Genomic DNA, 20,590 nt, shown 5'->3' on the forward strand with positions numbered 1-20,590 from the left:
AATATTTCTCAATCATCTCAGCTAAAAACATACCTAAAACAGAAAAAAAAAAAACCCCAAGATACATTACCACTTAATCTCTGTATCACAGTAGTAATTTAGAAAAATAGTTTTAAAATTGGTGGTTTTCTGTAGCAATTAAAGATGTTCTGTAGATTCCACTTGCATAATTTCTGTTATAACAGTTAGACTTAATATTTGCAGGTTCAGTATATGCTGAATGATTAATTAAAGATGTTCTGTAGATTCCACTTGCATAATTTCTGTTATAACAGTTAGACTTAATATTTGCAGGTTCAGTATATGCTGAATGATTATAACAGTTTTGATGGTTGGATTAGGTAAATTATTACATAAAATAAAAAGTTACATGACTTCATTGTAAATCTTGCAATGGCAAAAGCCAACCATATAGCTCTATTTTAGTAAGAGTTAACCTTATAATCATTTTACCCTCTTTTTAGTTTAATATACAAGACTTACCTACTATTGAGAGAATGACAACTACGAAATCAAAAATATTCCAGCCTATAGTGAAATAGTAATGGCGAAGTGAAATTAATTTCAGGACACATTCTCCAGTGAAAAGGACAATGAACACAAGGTTTATCCAGTATAAAATATTTTCCATTTCTTTACTCTGGTCATCAGTCTCTACCATCATGGTAACCATGTTAAGACAAATAAGAATCATGATGCTGATATCAAATACTTGCTGTGTCACAAAATCAAAGACCATGCCTTGGAATTTGTTCTGAAGGTAAAAGAAAGAAAAAAACATTTAATACAAACTAATTGTTTTTCTTTTCCTGTTAGAAGACAGTAGAAAAATACATGTAGTAAGGGCTATGTGACTTTAGTAAAAATGTGACTATCTTGAGTAGTCAAATTAAAGTAAATACATCAGCTTCATTCATCCTCCCTTGTTTGTATATTCATACATAAAATAGTTGCAAAGGAAAAATATGGGGTTTTACTGTGTTTTGCATTTTTGCTGACTGATACAATAGTTACTGATAATTTTCACATGGGCATATTTCTGCTTTCTATATATCAATAAAAACTGAGCTCTTCGTAAATAGCTATTGGTCTGATGTACATAAATGATTTTACCCCTGGTCTTGGTATAGGTTTTTGTGGCTTTTTGGATCCCAGCTTTTTCATTGCATTGTAGTATTTCTTCTGCTCTTCTGTCATAAATATGTCTTGACCTCCGAAGTAAAAAAATGAAATCAAAGCTAGTTATAATCACATTTATATGCAGTGTTGAAAAAACTCTTGAAGAGAAATTTTATTTATTTATTATTTAATGAAAACTAAGAAGACTGAAGTGGGAAAAATGTATTAGCTTTCCAATGCAGCTGTCTACAGTCTACGTATTTAGTCCAGACATTGTCTGGACATCCAGTACTGCATCTCACAAACAACAGTAATGCAGCATTTTTCTACAGTTACTGTCCTTGAACTCCAATAAATCCTTTTCAGTACCTCTCTTCTTTTGTAGGACGAGATACAGTAAGCAGCGTCTGACATATAAGCTCAAATAGTCTGGGCTGCTCAGTACTGCCACTTCTGAACTGTGATTTTAGTGAAAAAAAGAGCAGGCAAAGTCAGGTTTTCAGTATGTGAATCTGTGAGTGCTTTAGGCATCTCTAGTTTAGCAATCATGGCATTAGCATTGGGACTCAAATTCTTCAAGGTTTTTGAGAAGATGGATTATCAGACTTTGGAGTAACTGGGCTGAAGACTGAAGCACTCAATACTGTTAACAGGAAAATTCTCTCTTTTAAATATTTTATGTTGATTAGCTTCCATTTTTAATGAAGTTCTGATTAGCAAAAGCTAGAACTGGCCTTTGGAGTCTGACAGTGAAAATAAAGAGAGAAGTATGGGTCTTTCATAGCAATCTAACCAAAATCCACTGCCCACAATAACTTTCCTGTAGAGTCAGCTTGAATGGAAACCCATCAGACCCCACATATCTCTTGAAGTAATTCTTTCCTTGATGAAAAATACTTGCAGACATCTAATTCCAGGAATGTCTATGAACACATAGGACTAGATGCAGCCCTTACGTAGATGAGTATTCGGTAAGCTTGAAGACATGGTAGTGCGTGCAACATACACTGGACAGACTCCCTAACCATATACATCAAAGGCCTCTAACATGTACAGCTTCCAAAAATCTTACATAGCATCTCCATTGGTAACATAAACCCAGAAAGTGATGAAGTCCAATAAGGTACAATTAAACTAATAATTCATAGCTGCTTTTCTCCTTCAGCTTCCATTACCTTATCTATTTACAGAAAATAATTTTAAAAATTAGCATCTCATACTCAGACCATCTATACCAGTGAGATTATGTACATCTGCACTATGGAATAATAAAAAAAGACCTTGAGAGAGTTACAAACAACTCCTGTTCTGTATAGTTTCAGATCGTTCAGTGCCACAAAATAGAACTTGAATACTTGGGATCACTAAAACAGCATCTGTATTAGTGTGATGAAATAATGCCTTATTTTTCAAAACTTGGTAGCTATTTTTTTGTGCTGATAGAATCACTACAAACCAAGAAGAAAAAAATCATGAGTACTTTAAAGTAGAGACCTAAATCAGTGGGTTGATCCTGTGAGATTTCATGAAGTTTAGGCATAGAAAAGCAGATGACTTGAGGAAGATTGAACTGGACACTGAAAACAGAAGGTTCTGCGACATTCACGACAATGTAAAACCTTATGATGTTAATGCATACTACATCTTGGTAAGATTTTATATCCTAATATACTTCAACTTTTTAAATTTTGAACAAATCCTGATTTTACATTCCATAGATCATGCACCTGCAAAAATGCAATATTTTAGAATACATTCAGAACAGAAATGAAACAATACTTATCTTCTTTTTTTGCTGATTGAAGTTATCGATAATGACACCAATGAACAGATTCAGGGTAAAAAAAGACCCAAAAATGATAAAGATGACAAAATACAAATACATGTACAGGTTGTCTTCATACTTGGGTTGCTGTAATACCTAAGAAAAAAAGTGTGAAATATCATTACTAAGATTTCATGTGAAAATTTCAAGTGGCAACCTTGGGCAAATTGTCCATAACATTTTGTGTTTGGACAATATTCCTGTTACTTATATCAATGTATTTGTCAATTCCATCTATTACTGATGGCATCTGGCAGTTTGCATTCAGTTTTCCACAGTTTGTTACAGCAGAATCTCAATTTACTTAATTTAATTTAGTTTCATTCTATTGTATGAATATTAATTGCTTTTGGAGGATAAATAAATACACACTTGTTGATAGACAGACCTCAAGAAAAAAAGATAATTTAAAATACTTAAAATATTTGCAGTACTTACATCTCTTGAGTCAATAGCTGCATACATAATATCCATCCAGCCTTTAAATGTAGCCTGTAAACAGTACACACCTGTTAAAGCATCAAGCTTGAAGACAATTCATATAATTATTTCCAGCAACTGAGTACAGCACCAGGAACAATTAGCATAACATGAGATTTCTAGATAATTTTGTCTCTTGGCTTTCTTCACAGCTGCTCATCAGATACACTGCTCTGTATCCCCCTATTTTGTCCCTATACGAAGATTTTAAGCAGTAAGTGTAATCAACTTGTTTCTAATTAATTATCAAAAATGTTCAAATGCAGTATCATTTTAGTGGACTAATGGTCATCACATCATGTCAACTGCAAAGGCTATAAGCAGCCTTATGTAACTGAGTTGCCACCAATGAAGACTGATGTGTAGTCCCTTTCTCTCAGATCAGTCAGAAAGGTGGCAACCAAAGGGAACCAAAAATTTAATCAGCTCAGGAAAGTTGTTTTCCTATCAATCAGAATGTTGGTTGTCTCTACTTTGAAAGACTTTACCTGATTTAGTAATTCTGTTTTCATTTTAAATATATTGTATTGTGTTTCAGAGAGGCTAGATCCCTCAGGTACGTTCTGAGATAAACTGGTAAGAAGATGCGTTTTATGTGCATCAAAGATTTAATGTGCCTCATAGGTGGCAGTGTTTAGTGAACTTTTACAGCTTTTTTCTCTGCCCCAAACCTGTAAATTTTTATATTTGACAATGAGGTGTATATTGTTACCTGTGAGTGCTCAAAACAGAAATTAATTTACTCTATTGTAGCAATTAGTTCTCTTTTGACTAGGCAACAAGTAGAAATCACTCAGTTTTCAATTCAGTTGTGCCCAGAATAAAACAAAGAAGTGACATAGGTCTCTGTCATTTAATCCCTATTGTAAATATGCTAAACAAGACAGCAGATCTTTGGTTCCTTCATATTCCTTGCTATAAAGACCAGTCGCGGAAGCAAGTCGGGAATGGAACAATCTTCATCAATGGTTATTGCTGTATCTCCATCATCTCAAAGTTTCATTTCTAGTGGAGATTTCAAAAAAGCTTTGCTTATGCAGCACACAAAACAGCTGGCGTCATCCTGAAGTGACTTTAAAATGAGGAGAAATTATTTTCTTAAAGGAAAGGAGGTCCCTTACATTATTTAAGCAGTGGAATACTGAAAAAGAGCATGATTATCTTGAGATGCAAAACCAGTGTGCAAGAACTTTCAGATCTCGGGGACAAAACAGAAAATATGAACTTCGGGCAACTTACAATGTGACGGTGAACTCAAAGTGTATTATCAGAGGACCAATAAATCTGAAACAAGCAGAAGTCTTAGCTGAAGAATTTAAAGTTGTGGAGTATTTGGACTGCAAGGGATTAGGAGAGGTAGGATCAGCTTTATTTATGTAATTGCTAATATATGTTTAACTCGTTCTTAAAGACCTTTTATGATGACAACTCCACAACAAGAGACTCCACAATCTGATAAAAAATATTTATTCCAGCACTTGTCTGTATTGTTTCCTAATATCTAAATCCTTCTGGTGTCCTTTAAGACTGTCACTTGTTAGAATCATTGCATATCCAGAGAACAGAGTACTAATCATACTTTATGCAGCACCTTTTACTTTTTGCAAACTGATGGTTGCTGCTTTTCTTCTTTAGGCTGTGATCACTCTTCCTTCAATCTTGCCATGTAGATCTTGTTTACCCAAACTCTGATCATTCTCATTATTTTCCTCTGAGCTCTCTTCAACTAGTTCACCTTTTGAAATGGTAACCAAAACTGGACTCGGTGTTTCAGCTGAGGACTCACAAGGTCTAAGTGAGGCAGGATGATTACTTCACATCTTACAGGCACTACTTTTGTTTCTGTCTTGGTACATTATTTGCATCTTTTGGAATGTCATAACTTTGGCTGAACTCAGCACTTCAATCTGAAACACTAAATGCAAAAAATGAGCATACTTTTAGATCAGAAAGATGGTGCATATGATGGAGTGGCTCTTAGCAAAGTGTGTTCTGTTGCCTCAGATTTAGACACATGATGGTTCTTGCATATCATCCTCCAGGCAGAGTGGAATTATTATTTTTTGTAAGTGTATCGGTGCAGCCTAGACTAACTACAGTGAATGGAAAAAAAGTAGACTAATTTTAAAACCATCATCAGTAAAGTACTCCATGATAAACAGACAGTACCTTTTAGATAGCACTAGGAGAAAAATCTGAAGAACTGAGCTGTTGTATGCTTATAATTATTAAAAGGGCAACTTGAAAAGAGTGTGGGGGTGGAAAAATATAAATATAACTTATTACTATGTTGCAGTTCAAAATGCATATTTTCCACAATGAGTTTTACACAATCATATTACTGATATTACCATTACTGAAGAAATGAAGAAAAAAACAATCCCCAAGCCTAATAAAATTAAATAATTTTAATAATAAAATATGCTCCTTCATCACATTATTTGTTTTATTCTAAATCCCTCCTGAAAATCAGTAGGAATCGGTGAATATAATCATCATTATGCAAACAATTTTCACTAGTTGAGAACTTAGCTGTAAGAAAATAGATTCTTAATTCCCAAATCAGAAGTATCAGTTCAATAGGAGAACTTAGAATTTTTAAATGTGTTGCCTGAATAATAGAAAATAATGAAACTGGAGGTTCAGTTCAAGGCATTACATTGAGTGAAAGAACATTATTTCTACTGCATTCAGTAGAAACTTAGACCTGCTTATGTTAGGCTTAAATTTCTCTGCAACACATTTTGTTTAACAGAAATTAAGGTATTGTTTGGGCTTTTGTGCATACTGAATACAAAATAACATAAAAATATGACCATGGGATCAAATTCTTAGTCTCCTTTTTGTATATTCAAATATAAAAATTTATTGTATTTTCTCAGTGACACTAAATCAGCAATAATTCATTGATTTCAAAGATTACAGTAGTGTAACTGAAATCAGCATGTTCCAAATGATTTTTTCCCCAAGGAAATTTGAAAGATATATATTCAAATACAGATTCAAATGTAGTTAGAGAAAACAACAAAACAAAAATCTCTCAATTTACTTTAATTCTTTCCCTGATGAATATTTTCTAATGAATTTATAAGTAATGCTGGAGTTTCACTGCTCCATTTCTTTACCAAAAATAACCACCTGGAAGATTCACATTCCCTTCTGGAGGTGCAATAGCATCTTGCTTTTAAAATACCAACCTGCCATCCTAACCTTACAGTGCCAGAATTCAGCTTCTGATTTTTTTACACTACGCTTAACAAGATGTGTTTTCTTATTTGTATTAGTAACAGCAGAATAATATAACATTGTGCTTTGAGACCCACTGATTTGCTGTATCTTATCCTGGTAAGCAGGAGATATGCTCACCAGCAGGATAAAAGCAGACCTCTGGGAAATTTACTTACCAAAGACTCCAAACACTAGGTTCAAGTTAAAAAGGCATAAGGCCATAACATTATCATGGCAGATGCCACATCTCTTTGTGTACACTGACCTCTTCCTCTTCACTCATTCATGCATGAAAATTGTGAAAGGAATTTCTCCAGCAGATCTTTCTGTCTCATGCTTTTCTTTAGGGACAGAGAAATACTCAAACAAGTTCAGACCAAAAAATGAAAAAAGAAGTTTGCAGATCTACATAGACCAACATGAGCTACGCTCATGAAAAAAAATCTTGTAGACAGAATGTGTATTTGTATGACTGATGACATGAATACTTACACTCCAACTTCAAATTATGTAAAAATTTTTGAAAATAGTCTCTGATCAACCAAGTCTATAAAACCTGGTTATGTTAATGGTATATATTTTTAGCCTGTATTTTTGGGCAGAAGCAATTATAAAATTGATATCAATAATAAAGAATTTCCACACACACCCTTCCCCCAAAAGAAAAAAATATACACTATGCAAACAAAAATTAGTTTATATTCTTTTCTTAGGTCCCTCCTTCCAGAAATGTATTCCACATCACTGCCAAGGAAACTCTAAGAAAGAGCTTCTCAGAGAGTTCTTTTTGTTTAAAAAAACCACTGTTATAAATTTCCAATCAATTTTTTGAGCCTAGAATATTTCTTTATGAAATTATCCCACTTCCTTAGAGTATTTCTGTGTGAAATAGCCATTTCTTTTCTATATTGCTCTTTAAACAGAGGGTGGTTGTTGTTATTGTTGTTGTTTGTTTGTTTTCTATGATGAACAGACCCATATAGTACCAGAAAACGCTTTTCATTATTCAAACCAAAAATTGTTCATGGAATTAATTTATGTCTTTCCCAGAATAATAAGGTCCTCAGTACCACAGTCTGGAGTTCTTTTTGCCTGTTTTCATTTGGATTTTTTTTGACATGAAAATGGTACTACTTACAGTAGTATTTATTCCGGATAGAAAACCTCAGTGATGCAGAAAGTAAAGATTTATGTTTATTACCTACAACCCAGAAAAGCTGAAGGGATTTACAATGTTCTTTGACTGGCTCAGAGGGCATAAGTCAGAGGGTAGAAAGGAGAATGGAAATAATACTGGGCTGCAAGAAGCAGTTTTCTGTAGTTAGTTTCTAGCTTCCTGAAAAAGGGACCTTGTATCTGTAATTCATGCATTGATACTTATCACTGAATTTGTCAGTAGAAAAATGACACTGACCTTTATGGGGTTATTTTCTCAGATCCATCAAAACCTAACAAAAGTCTGTGCCTGAGGTTGTTAAGGTAGAGAACCAGTAGCCTTTTCAGCTAATCATTAAGATGTTAAAATAAAAGGCCATTAATGTTCATATTGGGTGCACAGAAAGTATATCCACTTGCAACCACGATTTTTTATTCCAATTTCTCAGGCTTAACCTCTTACTGTGGCACAAATACTCAAGTTTCAACAACTGTGTCTTTTTTTCTGACATCGTAATGGATATCTCTAAGTAATTCTTATTTACTCATCTTTACTGTTACTACAAGCTGATTAGGAAGGATAGGGTAATCTAGGTTTATGGCACACCTATGCACTTCTCATGTTTCTTCTGAACATGATGGCTTTAGAATCCTGTTCTAGATTCCCATCAAAAGTACTTTATATATCAAATAGAAATTAATCTTATAAATATCTTCTTTGAATGAGAAAGGGATATAGGAAGCTCAAAAATTTATGAATTGTGGCCTTTGTTGTGTTCTTGAAGGTGAAAAAAACCATTGATTCTGCATATTTTAAAGCATTAGTTGAAAATAAATCTGACATTTTGCTTTCTCTGCCCTATGACTTTTATCATTCCATAAGTACAAAATCACTACTAGCAGCTTACTTAGCCAAGTCTAAAAGATGCAGGGACAAGTGTGTGTTTTGTGGAATGACAGAAGTGCCCCATTTTTTTCAGGAATGTGAAACAAAAAATCTCTTCATGAATTTACAAGAATTTTAGCAATACAGAAAAATTAACTGATATTCTACTCACACATACAAAAAAAATCCATCCACTAGGCAAGCCTTTGGTATCAGTGCAAAATCTCTGTATTGTATATACTGCAAAAACAAGTGGCTTGTCCTCCCATGAGAGCTAGGTCCCTCAGTGGTAGGTCTAGATTATTTTTTCCTTTGGAAGCATGGGAATAATTGGCAAATTTCTCCCAATTTGCTTCCCAGAAGAATCCAGTGATTTAAGAATCTAAGTCTTCATGTAAGCAATATCTGTTGCTCTTCAATGAAGAGAAGATGGAATAAGCTATGCTAAGCCAGGACACTGAAATATGTATGACTGCAAGTAGATGAGGGGTGGTGATTGTGGCCACAAAGACAGGAAAAAATGTACCTGGTGTTACCCCAATCCAGAATAGACTAGTTTACCACTGGAATAAGAGTTGCAAACCACTTTGAAAGAGTTTTGTTAATGCCTTGTTTCTCCTGAACATGTGTAACTAAACATCCTGTCCTGCCCAAGGGGGATGTTAGGCCAGTGGATTTCAAAAAGATGACAGCAGCAAGAAATATTTAAAGTCTACCAATTACAATCCAATTTTGTTATCAAAATCAAATTGTATTCAGGACTCTATTTCTTCAATATCGCCAGTTCCTCTCTGCTCTTTCCTGATGTGACAGAGTTATCAGTCACACAGGTGAGATCCTATATTAGCTGGCAGAGGCAGTCCACAATGCTCAGAACTATTGTTTTAGACCCTGTGCAAGACCATGTTGATACCACTGAGTCATGTTAATGGTTTGTATTACTGAGATTTCTTATGCCAACATAAAAGATAGAAACTTACTTAAAAACTATAAACGTGAAACCTAAGATTATGCAGAATTACTCAGTAACCTCAAAAAACACCACAGGGGTTGCTGGATGCACACAGCGTAGGTTTAGAGTCTACAATTTTCCTGATTAAAACTGGGTCAGATTATTACGTACTCCAAAGTATAAAGAATGTGTTGTGAGGGCATAATTTTTGATAGGTAAAGCATAATGTTACAGTATTTTTCTGCATATATTTTATTCCTTTTTTTCTTCCCTCAGTATATGCTAAATAAACTCCACTAGGTGCTTATGCACAGAAATAGCATGGAAAATATTTCATAGATTATAGTATCTAATGACATTTTTCTTTTCCTATTTGTCTTCCAAATAGGAAGTTGCTTGTTAGATCACATAAGTCTGCACTGGTGGCAGCCCCATCACCGAGATGGAATTTCCTACCTGTGATTCTTCTCTGTGACTTAATCACATCAATTCAGATTTTTGTTCTTAAGCAACATAAAACTTAAAGTATTCAGATAGCTGATTATAATTCCTAGGTAATTCTAGAAACTTTTGAAGTTAGAAGGGACTGGAGGACTAAGGGAGCTATAAATAGAAAGAGCAGCACTTGTTCTGTCAGATGTCCTAAAACTTCTTTATTTATCTTAGGAGGTTCTACTTGCTGCTTTTTTTCTGTGCAGCAGAATTACTCAGTCACAGATAAAAATTACCAGGTAAAAATATTTTCTGTCTTTGTTCCTAGAACTGCTCTTCACTATTACATATAAACAGTAAGAGGTATATAAAGAGTGATCACTTACTACTTGAAGCAAAGATAGATACCCAAATCCTACATTATCAAAGTTTACTTTCACGTTTTTCCATCGGGCACTTTGATTGTTTTTTATGAGTTCCTCGCACTGACTAAAATTGTTGATTTGGTCGACTTCAAACCTTTCATCAGTTGTGGTGTTAACACAGTAGTAGAACTTCCCAGCAAACAGATTTACTCCCATGATGCTGAAAATTAGCCAGAATATAAGACAAACGAGAAGCACGTTCATGATGGATGGAATTGCTCCTAAAAGGGCATTCACAACCACCTAGTACACAAATACAGGGGAAGAAAGAAAAGAGTGTAAGAATATTTACAGCATTAAGTTCTGCGTACTGTATTACCAATGCTTAATAAATGCTTGTTCAGAAACTAATACTAAAAATGTCAAAGCAGTACATTAACATCTGTAGCATTGCACTGTTCTTTTAAATACTTAAGATTAGCACATGTAATGAAAGAAAAATAAGTGAGAAACTGAAAATAATTAAAATAAAAACAGAAGAGAAGACCTGGTGGTACTAAGATGAAGCCTGACACTGATGTGGTCTATATAAAAAAGACAAACATCTTTAATATAAATATAGACATAATAAACTTCTAAAAAATGCATCAAATTATAGCTTAAAAATGTTTAAAGAAAAATGGCAACCTGTAGATTTGATCAACATAGCTTTGAACTTTAAGCTGAAAACACAAATGCCATGAATCTAGAAACTAAGCTCTACAATAAAAGGATTATGCAGGAATTAAATACATATTTTTATTGCCTTATTGTTCCATGCAAGATTATAACAAAGATTAATTTCTTTGTATAGAAAAGCAAGACAGTTTTGCAATATGTATCTACTTGAATCAACATAATTTATTTCAAGCTCCAGTCTTATTGTTTCATGTATTGAGTTTAAGTCAGTAATACCCTTCATTTATCTAAAGAAGGACATGTATCAAGGACATATTTAGGGATTTGGATTTTGCATTTTAAATTACTTTTGGCCAGTTGCTTTCTCAGTCCCTTGCAGGCAAGATGTTAATGATTACTTATGTAGATAAAAAAAGTGTATTTTTCTGATATATACAGTAATCACGTGTCTGTCAGAGTTATCAAAAATTCTCTGTTGTTTGTTCGCCTAAAAGCTAAGCAATCATTTCTCCTTAAGTACCCAATATCAGGTATCATTTACAAGTTATATTTTATCTTAATCTTTTTTTTTTCTCTGTAAAACTTTTAGACCCTTGTAAGAAGGTAAAATAAAATATATTGTAGGGCTCTGATTCTCAGTAATCCAATTCCTGCAGTAAGACAGAAAAAGATTCACATGGATACTTGGGGTGTATTAAGATGTCTTAGTCCATCTTTGTTCCCTGCCTTCTGCAGCATAAAAGGTTCATCCCCACTACCAACAGTATTCTGAGCAATCTCAGAACTGCTCAATCTTACTACCTGTATTTCACAGCCTCTTGAAGGCCTTTGGAAGCGGAGTATTGTGGTTGTGTTACTCTTCACTCAGCACCCTCCTCCTCCCAAGTGTTATGGCCAGGAATTAGCACCTGTTCGGAGACCTTAGGGAAAAATGTTATTTTCAAGGCATATTTTATTCTTATTTTAAGGGCCTCCTCCATAGCCAAACAGTAGAAATGGGAACTTTTTGTAACTGAGAATCATCTCTATCTTTTATAAAACCATGATTTTCTTTTTAATTAGCTCTTCTTGGCAGCCTCTATTTATGGTGATAATTTTAAACAAAGCATGATTGTTCTTGAGATTTCTATTACGGAAAACGTGAAGCATCTAGGTGATATATGCATAAGGTGCCATTTCAAAAATGTTTCAAAAGGCTAACAAGGTCCCAGTAATACTCCAAACATAAGAAACCATTTTCAAACGAGTGAGGGAAATATTTTTTTCACTATCCCATGGGGATAAGAAACTATGTATGTATCTATCTATCTATCTATCTATCATCCTGTGAGGAGAAGAAATCTGTTGCTACTTAGCTTGATGGAACTGAGAACAACATAAAAATTATAAATTCAATGATCATAGAATTTATTCCATGTCTGACCTGATCTATGGCACTGCATTATGCTATTGTGGCTTTGAAATTCTAGACTAGCTAGTAGTAAGGTATTTCATTTATTTATTTATTTATTTCACCCATAAAAACATTCTGAATGTGTTATACTGACCGAATTCCTCTGTTTAATCTTGGTGAAAAAAACCCAGAAACTTAGATGTCAAGAAAGAAAGATGGGGATTTAGTTGTACAACCTAAATACATTGTTACCTGAGCTCACACAAAGAACGGTTTTGTATGAATTGAGTGCCTGTAGCAGTTACCTTTTTAACAGCTCTGAGATCCATTGGACCACAGCACAGATCCAGAACAGGCAGCAGAATACTAACAGCTACAGTAATTGTTACAACAATTATGAATTGACAATAGTTGTAGAAAGAACAATTTCTACAAAATGCCATCAGTGTCTCTTGCATCTTTAGATGCAGTCTCACTACTGAGACTGCCAAAAGATCAGCCATGTCTTCTTGAATAAGAAGTGAACAGCCTCCAGCAACTGTTCCAACAATGGTTCCAACAATTTATTTCATATAGGTCACTGAAAACCCATCAAATGGTAACAATTTTTGGTCACTACTGACCTGGCCTGGATGCGAACTGGTGACCTAGAGATGAAAGGCTCTGTATCCTATTACCAACCCCTTGAGCTATCCAGTCCCCCTGGAAGGTTTTTTAGGAAGAGAAGAAAAGAAAATTAAAAATTTAGAAGTTGTTTTCTGTTTGCATTTTGTTTTTTGTTTGATTTTTTCCCCCCCCACCAGTGTTGAGCCGTTGCCCTATCGTATTTATAATGTAAAACTGCATTTTTACATGCCGGTCAGATGTTCGGCTGACTGTAAAGTCCACCTTAGAAAGAAGTCTTTAATTTCTTCAACACATTCAGCTGGAGGCAATTGCTTTATCAGTGTATCTTCCATTTATGTTTTTGGTATTTGCTTTGGGAATAGATGAGGTATGTCAGGACAAGCAGGGCATTAGCTTACATAATACATACCCAAGATAGCATCCATACATACAGACATGACACCTAGGTACAGCAAATGGACAGAAAATTGAGAACCAATTGAATTGTGAACTGAATGAATTAATGAGATCAATTAGCATTTCTTAATGGTTTAAAAATTTAGCAGATAAAAATTGTTGAAAGTCTGTAGTGGGTTAAAAGATTGTTGACAACTAGAGCTCTTATTTTTGCTGGTTCTTCAAATCTAGATCAGATGTATGTGATTATAAATGTATTTTTAATTTTCAAAGAGGCTGTTCTTTTAGGCTTATTTTCTGTTATTCCTTATTACAGAATATAATGCCATTAAACTGGAAAAAAAAGATGTTTGCAGAGTTGGTTTTTTGGCTTGATTAAATTACCTATACATGTCCTCAAGGCTGGGATGTTGTTGGTCAGGCTGACTCCAGTGAGCAAGCTGCAAAAGCCCAAGCTGATTCTGCTTGTTCACCTTCCTATAGCTTCAGGTAGGTGGAATAGCACTAAGTGCAAGTGAGTAGCAACACCTGACACTTAGAAAGACAAATGGGCTCCAGACTATTTTACATTTCAGTTGATACTCATCCAGGAAAAAATGTTGGAAACCACGTGTCCACTAGAAGAAAGCAGTGTTTCATATACACACACAATTTTTTCATGTTTACATTTTCATAACATTTATCTTCCAAGATCATATATATATGTAAGATAAAATAATTACTGCAATGCTAATTGTCTGTCTTCTAGCTGATATGATATTAAGCCAATACAGATTAGTAGTCCAGTTGGTTTTGTTGTTGTTGCTGTTTGTATCTTTTTTTGGACAACTCTGCAAAGCAGACAGCAATATGGAACTGAAAAAAAAAACCACCAAACCTCAGTGTTGCCACCAGAGCAGTGCATATGTATAGAATGATGATTGTGCAAAATACCAGTTTATCCCTACTGTATAAGAAGAATATAAGGAACTTTTACTGGATTCAGCCTTGCTGTGGGACACATGTCTGAAACACATAGTGGGATACAAATGTATTATTGTTGCCACAGCAAAATAGCTTCAATAGATCCTGACACTGCAGCAGCCACAGGCTTTCCAGGAATCCATACACTGGACTTGACTAGTGGATATATCAGGGCCTCCTGAAATCTGTAAACAAACCAACAACAATCTTCAGTAGTACTTATCCATTTTTTCTGTAACTTTTGCAGCTTCCGTGAAGAAGTTCCAAACCCTGTCCCTGGTGCAAACGAAGAGGAAGTTACCATCTTTGAGATGGAAAGAAAGGTTATAGGATTATGTCTGCAACATTCTCCCTTCTTAAAATGACAAAGTACTTTATTTGCCTACACTTTGGAAGTTGTCAACTTCATCATTTTAGGCTTAAACAGAAAAACTTTCCCAAAGATGTGATATGCCAGATCTCATATGAGAGTTCATCAGAGGCTATAGAAGTTATTTAATAGTTAACTCATATTTTTTTCTGTATGTGCATTCTCACTTAAGATTCACATACACAAGCACAGAAAGCCAAGTAATTTTTACTTCACCAGGACCTTTATGGGTGAAATCAAACCTTATCCGTTATGCATGCTATATAGTCTTAACATGCATAAGACATGTTCCTCCCAAATTCAATTCTTTGATAGTTGGGAAAGCCTGAAAAAGCCTTCAGGATCTGCAAGAGGAACAAATTATGGGCTTGAATATATATGTCCAAAAAAGTAGTATTTTCTTTTTCTTTAAGTGACTATCTGTATAGCCACACAATTGTAGACTTCAGATGATGCTTGTTACAAAAATCTATTAATCTCTCTCAACAGTAGAAAGATTGAAGAGCCAGTTGTTCAAAGACAGCAACATCCAAAGAGAGTTTGACAATAACATATATAGCATAAGTCATATTAGAGCAAAATAGGAAAACTCCTTCTTTACTCAAATGAAACACTGACTCTGCCTTGGGCAGGATTTGAGAGTAAGCTATGAGTGCTGCCTTGTCTTGAACAAGTATGAGGTAAGAACATCTGCTATAAGGTCTTGAATCTCCCTGCTCAACTGGCCAAAGGCCAGATGTACACAAAACTGCCAGAGAGCATTTGCACCAAAAGATGAAGAAGTGAGTGAGTAGCCATTGGTTTAGATTCTTGGTCCATCGCAGAGGTAAGACTGCTGGAATAAGCAGTTTGGTGTGCTGTGAGTGGACAGGAATGGAGGCTCAGGTGACATACTGAGTTTAGCATGTTCCCATAGTGAAGGACTTTGAGGACATCACAAAAGAAAAGCTAGAAGATGCTGAAACCACACTGTCTTGAACAAGTGGTAGGTGTCAGGCAACAGACAGGTGTATTCTCTCTTAAACTGTGGAGCAGTTGAGGCAAGGAAGGAAAAGACATAAGGAATACTTTAACTTCTAATCAGGGAATCAAGAGCCTCTGAGGGAAACCATGAGGAAAGTTCACACCCGAATCAAAAAGATTAGAACTATCTGGTAGACTAAGGCAAGGAATCATTGGAACAAACCTCTGTCTTGAGAATTATCATCCCTTGCTCTTTACATTCATGAATCAGCAGTTATAAGAGTTATAACCTGGCTTATTTGTATTATGGCAGCATATGACTGGACCTTTGCAGATCAAGCACCAACACATTGGGATCAGCTGTCCAGCAGCTTGAACTCAGTGCAAGGCTCTCCTTCATGTGCTTTAACTGACAGCTGTTCCACTATCACTGGATCCTCTATCATATGTATACTATACATTTTCTAGCTTACCCATCAGGAAACATGGGTAACTTGCTTCTGCTGGAGAAAGTCAGAAATACATAATAGGAACTTCTCTACATGCAAATAATGGTGTTTTCCAAAGACTGGCGTTTATAGAAATAGATGCTCATAAGTTGACACACAATCAAAAAAATTGTTATGGAAACCAAATTTAAGAGAGATGCACCCATTCTGCCCTTTTGTGTCTATGTGATAGGAAAGAAGACCACTGCACCAAAGAACTAAAAAGGAAAAAAAAAAACCAACCAAACAAAACAAAAGACCAAACCCCGGATGTTGCTAATGGTACAGCAAAACCAAATCCAAAGTGTCAATTGCCCTATTGACAGACCCTTTTGAAATGTAATTAGAAATGCGAAGTTATGTAGTATAGAGCGAAACGTTCCCAAGAATGCTTTAAAGTACCTTCCCCAAAAACTACCTGAATGGCTCTTCAGTCCCCAAGGATGAAATTAATCTCATAATTGAACCTATGAAGAATGGGGAAATGCTTGCAGAGTATCTACTTGTAAACTTTGCACACCTTACGGATCACAGGTGGCTCTGAGTTTACAAGATGGCACTTTTCAGAATTTCACTATTAAAATTGTATACCTAAAGATAATCTGGAACCTTGTAGATATGCAGTGTGATGTAAAACACAGCACTAGATTTCTAGAAGACAAGTACCTTTAGAAAATGCAATTCCATCAATTTTCTCATTTAGTTTGTCAGGTAAAAAGGGGAAATGCATGGACCTTCAGGGTAATCAGTAGTGACAAAGTCTTAATCAACAAATAAAATTAACAGAAAATAAATCTCAGTAAATACAATTTTCACCAATTACGACATCACCCACCAGTGCAGTGATGAAATTTGCTGCTATGCAGGTTTGGGCAAAGACTAATAGAGGTAAAAGTGAATTTAAACATATAAATGATTCAGATTAAAAATGTGAAATCCTTAAAATAATTCAGTTGGAAGATTCCCAGTTGATGATGACTACTTGAGTTCATTTTCATCATGAGAGTATCTTGTGACAGACAGGACTGAGATCATGATCAGCAATGTGCTTTCCTTAAATAAGGAGTAAACAATCCTTAACAAAACAGGCCTAATTCTTTCTCATAGGCAGAAGTTTTTAACTCAGTAAGAGCTGGGTTTGACCTTGTGGAACAGTAAATTATAGCTGTTAAAATCAAGTCAAGATTTCTCCTGATATTTTATCATAGAATCACAGAATGGTTTGGGTTGGAAGGGACCTTAAAGATCATCTAGTTCCAACTCCCCTGCCATGGGCAGGGACACCTTCCACTAGAAAGGTGTTACTCCAAATATGATGATTTTTATATACATAAGTATACGCAGGGATGCACAAGAGAACATTTTTTCCCCCTTTTTAATCCTAATGTCTATTATCTGAAAAATAAAAGCTTGTGTAATCCCTTTTCATCCTAAACAGTTTAGGACAAGTTATAAAGTTGAAGAGACTGGAACTTGAATGGCAAAACAGGGATTTCATCTGAATTTCTAGTGTTTTAAAATTGCCCAAAGTCTGAAAATTCAAAGTACTACTTTCTTATGCAGTAAACATTACACTTCAGAGCAACTTGTTTTCCTAAAATAAAAGAAGAAAATAAAAAAAAATCACTGAGAAATAATTTATCAATAGTTGTTTTTTTCAATGTGTAAGTAGCAAATAGAAAGTACGTAAAAGTAAATTATGATAGTAAGACTAGAATACTATTTAAATAAGAAAAAAATCACAAAAGGATGTTTCATGCAAGAAACGAATGCATTTTCTTAGTGTTAGACTGCACTGAGTAGCACCTCACGTATTGAAAAAATCCAAGTATGACAAGATTTATGAAAAGGTTTTCAATTTTTGAGTAAAATGAAGACTGTATTAGAAATAGAGGGTGAGGATTATTAGAAAACTATCATTTAAAGCAGAAATTGTAAAGAAAATTTTGGATTTGCCTGAAAGTATGCTCAGAGAAGGTAGGCAGATGGAAAGTATCAGAGACCTGATAAAGAGGTACCACTAAATCTTAATCTTAACAGTAATGAACATATCAAGTTGAAGCAAGAGAAAAAAGATCTCAGAGGAAAGAAAATCACTCCCTTAACAATTGCAGTCTTTACTACTTCTACGTAACTGTTACTGTACAAGTGCGGATGATTGAATATTTCTGATAGAGAACTTTATCTTCAAGAAAAAGCAAAATACGTCCTCAAACACTTAACACACAAGCTATTTTTATAACACTGTGCTGGAAAAGTCATGATGTTGGATGATGAGTTTATACCTTGGAATGCTAGAAGTGTTAGCAGGGAGGTTTGACCAGGTGATCTCAGGAGGTCACTTCTAACCTCAATGATTCTGCAGTTCTGTCCTAGCTTTTATAAGAAAATTTAACTTGGTTAAAGTAGCAACAGAAGGATATCTTATTCGTGTATCAATCTATTAAAACCAAGCTACACTGTGGGATTTACCAAGATATTGGAGTTCCTGGAGCAGTTTTGATTCAGTTTCTCACCAGAAATCAAGTATATGACAAAATACTTCTGAATACTTTTTAGAAGAAAAGACACAGTTTAACTTACTGTATGATGAAATACAATAATTATCTGCCAGGCAATAAATCATATGTCTGCATTTGTTTGAAAAGACCTGGGAAATATTGTAAACACACACAAGCATGAAAACAGAGTAATTATTAGATGCGGGAACAGTATTTTTGAATATCATTTGATACAGTAAAAAGTAAAATCACGTTTTTGGTCCTCCTGTTGTATAAATGGAATGTTATTGATCTTTATGTGTTCTTTAACATTTTTAATGAAAATGTAAACTCAATACAATTTTACTAAATTTTGATACTAAAAGTAAGTATTTTCTTGAAGAACAAACACAAATCCGGATAAAAATCAGATTAGTTTCAATTTTAGAAGAAACTTCTTCAGAAGTTCTCCTCCAATTGCAGAAATACAGTTAAAAAAAAATCTCAAAATACAAAGATATTTCCTGTATGATTTCTGAACATCTATACAGAGTCTCCTCTTACAGTGAACTCTTTCAATTTTTAAATTGTCTTTCAGGAGACATAACACAACTACTAGATTTTCTTTAAAATCTAAGGATAATGAATAAGATCACAGTCCTCAAAATGTCCTTCAAAGTGCATAATCTTTTGATCAACAAAATATATTACTCTATATTTATGAGAAACCTGCAGAGGATGGTGAATACACTTTCTTGAGAGTGAATACATAATCCTCAACTGTGAGGGAAGATGCTAAATTTACAGTGAATAATGTTTATATTGATACATCATTTACACTGAAGCTACAAAAAGCCCTGCACAAATAATACCCTCCTACAGTTGGTGCTTACAAGGGTTGTAGTCTAAGAACTAGGTTTTTCTAAGGATCTGATAGTGAATGAGATTTTTTTATATCACTGATGTGTATCCTGCAGGACATTTCTAAACTGCAAGAAAGATACTACGAAAACAATACTGCATTTTATAAAAATTACGAAAGCTTGTTTCCAACACAGGCCAAATGATACTGAATTCAGATTCCAAGAAATGGTTACATATGTTATATGACATCTTGTGTTATCCATACACACTTGGAGTGATTTACTTAATGTAACATACAGGGGTTTAAAAATTTTACAAAAATTAAATTGTAGTCACATAAAAATCTGCAGTTGTGACTATTCAGATATAGTGTTTTGGTGTGTGCTTAGTGTATTACAAATAAAGTTCAAAACTTTCTAGGGGATATTTTTGAATGTATTTAGCTTTAAATTGAGTAACAGAGTAAAGCACAGATCTTTCCAAGACAATGCAAATGCTAGATTCATATTTTTGAAGAAAGCCATTTTTTATCTAAGTTAAAAACCATCTAAAAATCTAAAAATAGCTGAGGTACCTTTCTCCTGCAAAAAGAACTCAGATAACTGATTTTCACAAAAGTTTTCATGTTATTTGTGTAACATCAGAAATTTCAAAGGATTATTTCCAAAGATTTAAAGCAATTAAGAAGGGGGTGTAGGGTGAATATATAATCTACTTTTGCTCCTGCTGGGATTCTCAAATAAGATTGTCTCTCCTTCTAACCCTAAATACACAATGTAGTGATCAGTTGCACTCTAATCATTAAGGGTAGAAAAGGGGGAAATACTGTACCCATAATACAGACAAGGGGACGAACCAGTGGTCCACCCCATCCAAGCTGAAGAAAGGTTATCCTATATGAAATAGAAATATGTAGCCTGTTATTA

At 34.5% G+C, this 20,590-nt stretch overlaps 1 protein-coding gene across 1 annotated transcript in view; it reads right to left on the reverse strand.

Moving 5' to 3' along the window:
* Window positions 1-4: 4 nt before the first annotated feature.
* The window catches only part of LOC104517297 (sodium channel protein type 1 subunit alpha-like), a gene marked incomplete at its 3' end in the record, with an annotated part of 61,679 nt that continues 41,093 nt past the window's right edge, over window positions 5-20,590 (reverse strand). Inside the window, 6 exon segments of the mRNA XM_010161901.1 lie at window positions 5-33; window positions 484-754; window positions 1,114-1,218; window positions 2,903-3,040; window positions 3,383-3,436; window positions 10,464-10,745. Coding sequence (XP_010160203.1) covers window positions 5-33; window positions 484-754; window positions 1,114-1,218; window positions 2,903-3,040; window positions 3,383-3,436; window positions 10,464-10,745 — 879 coding nt within the window.

This window comes from Eurypyga helias, unplaced genomic scaffold, assembly GCF_000690775.1.
Source record: "Eurypyga helias isolate BGI_N326 unplaced genomic scaffold, ASM69077v1 scaffold8552, whole genome shotgun sequence".
Classification (NCBI taxonomy): Eukaryota; Metazoa; Chordata; class Aves; order Eurypygiformes; family Eurypygidae; genus Eurypyga; species Eurypyga helias.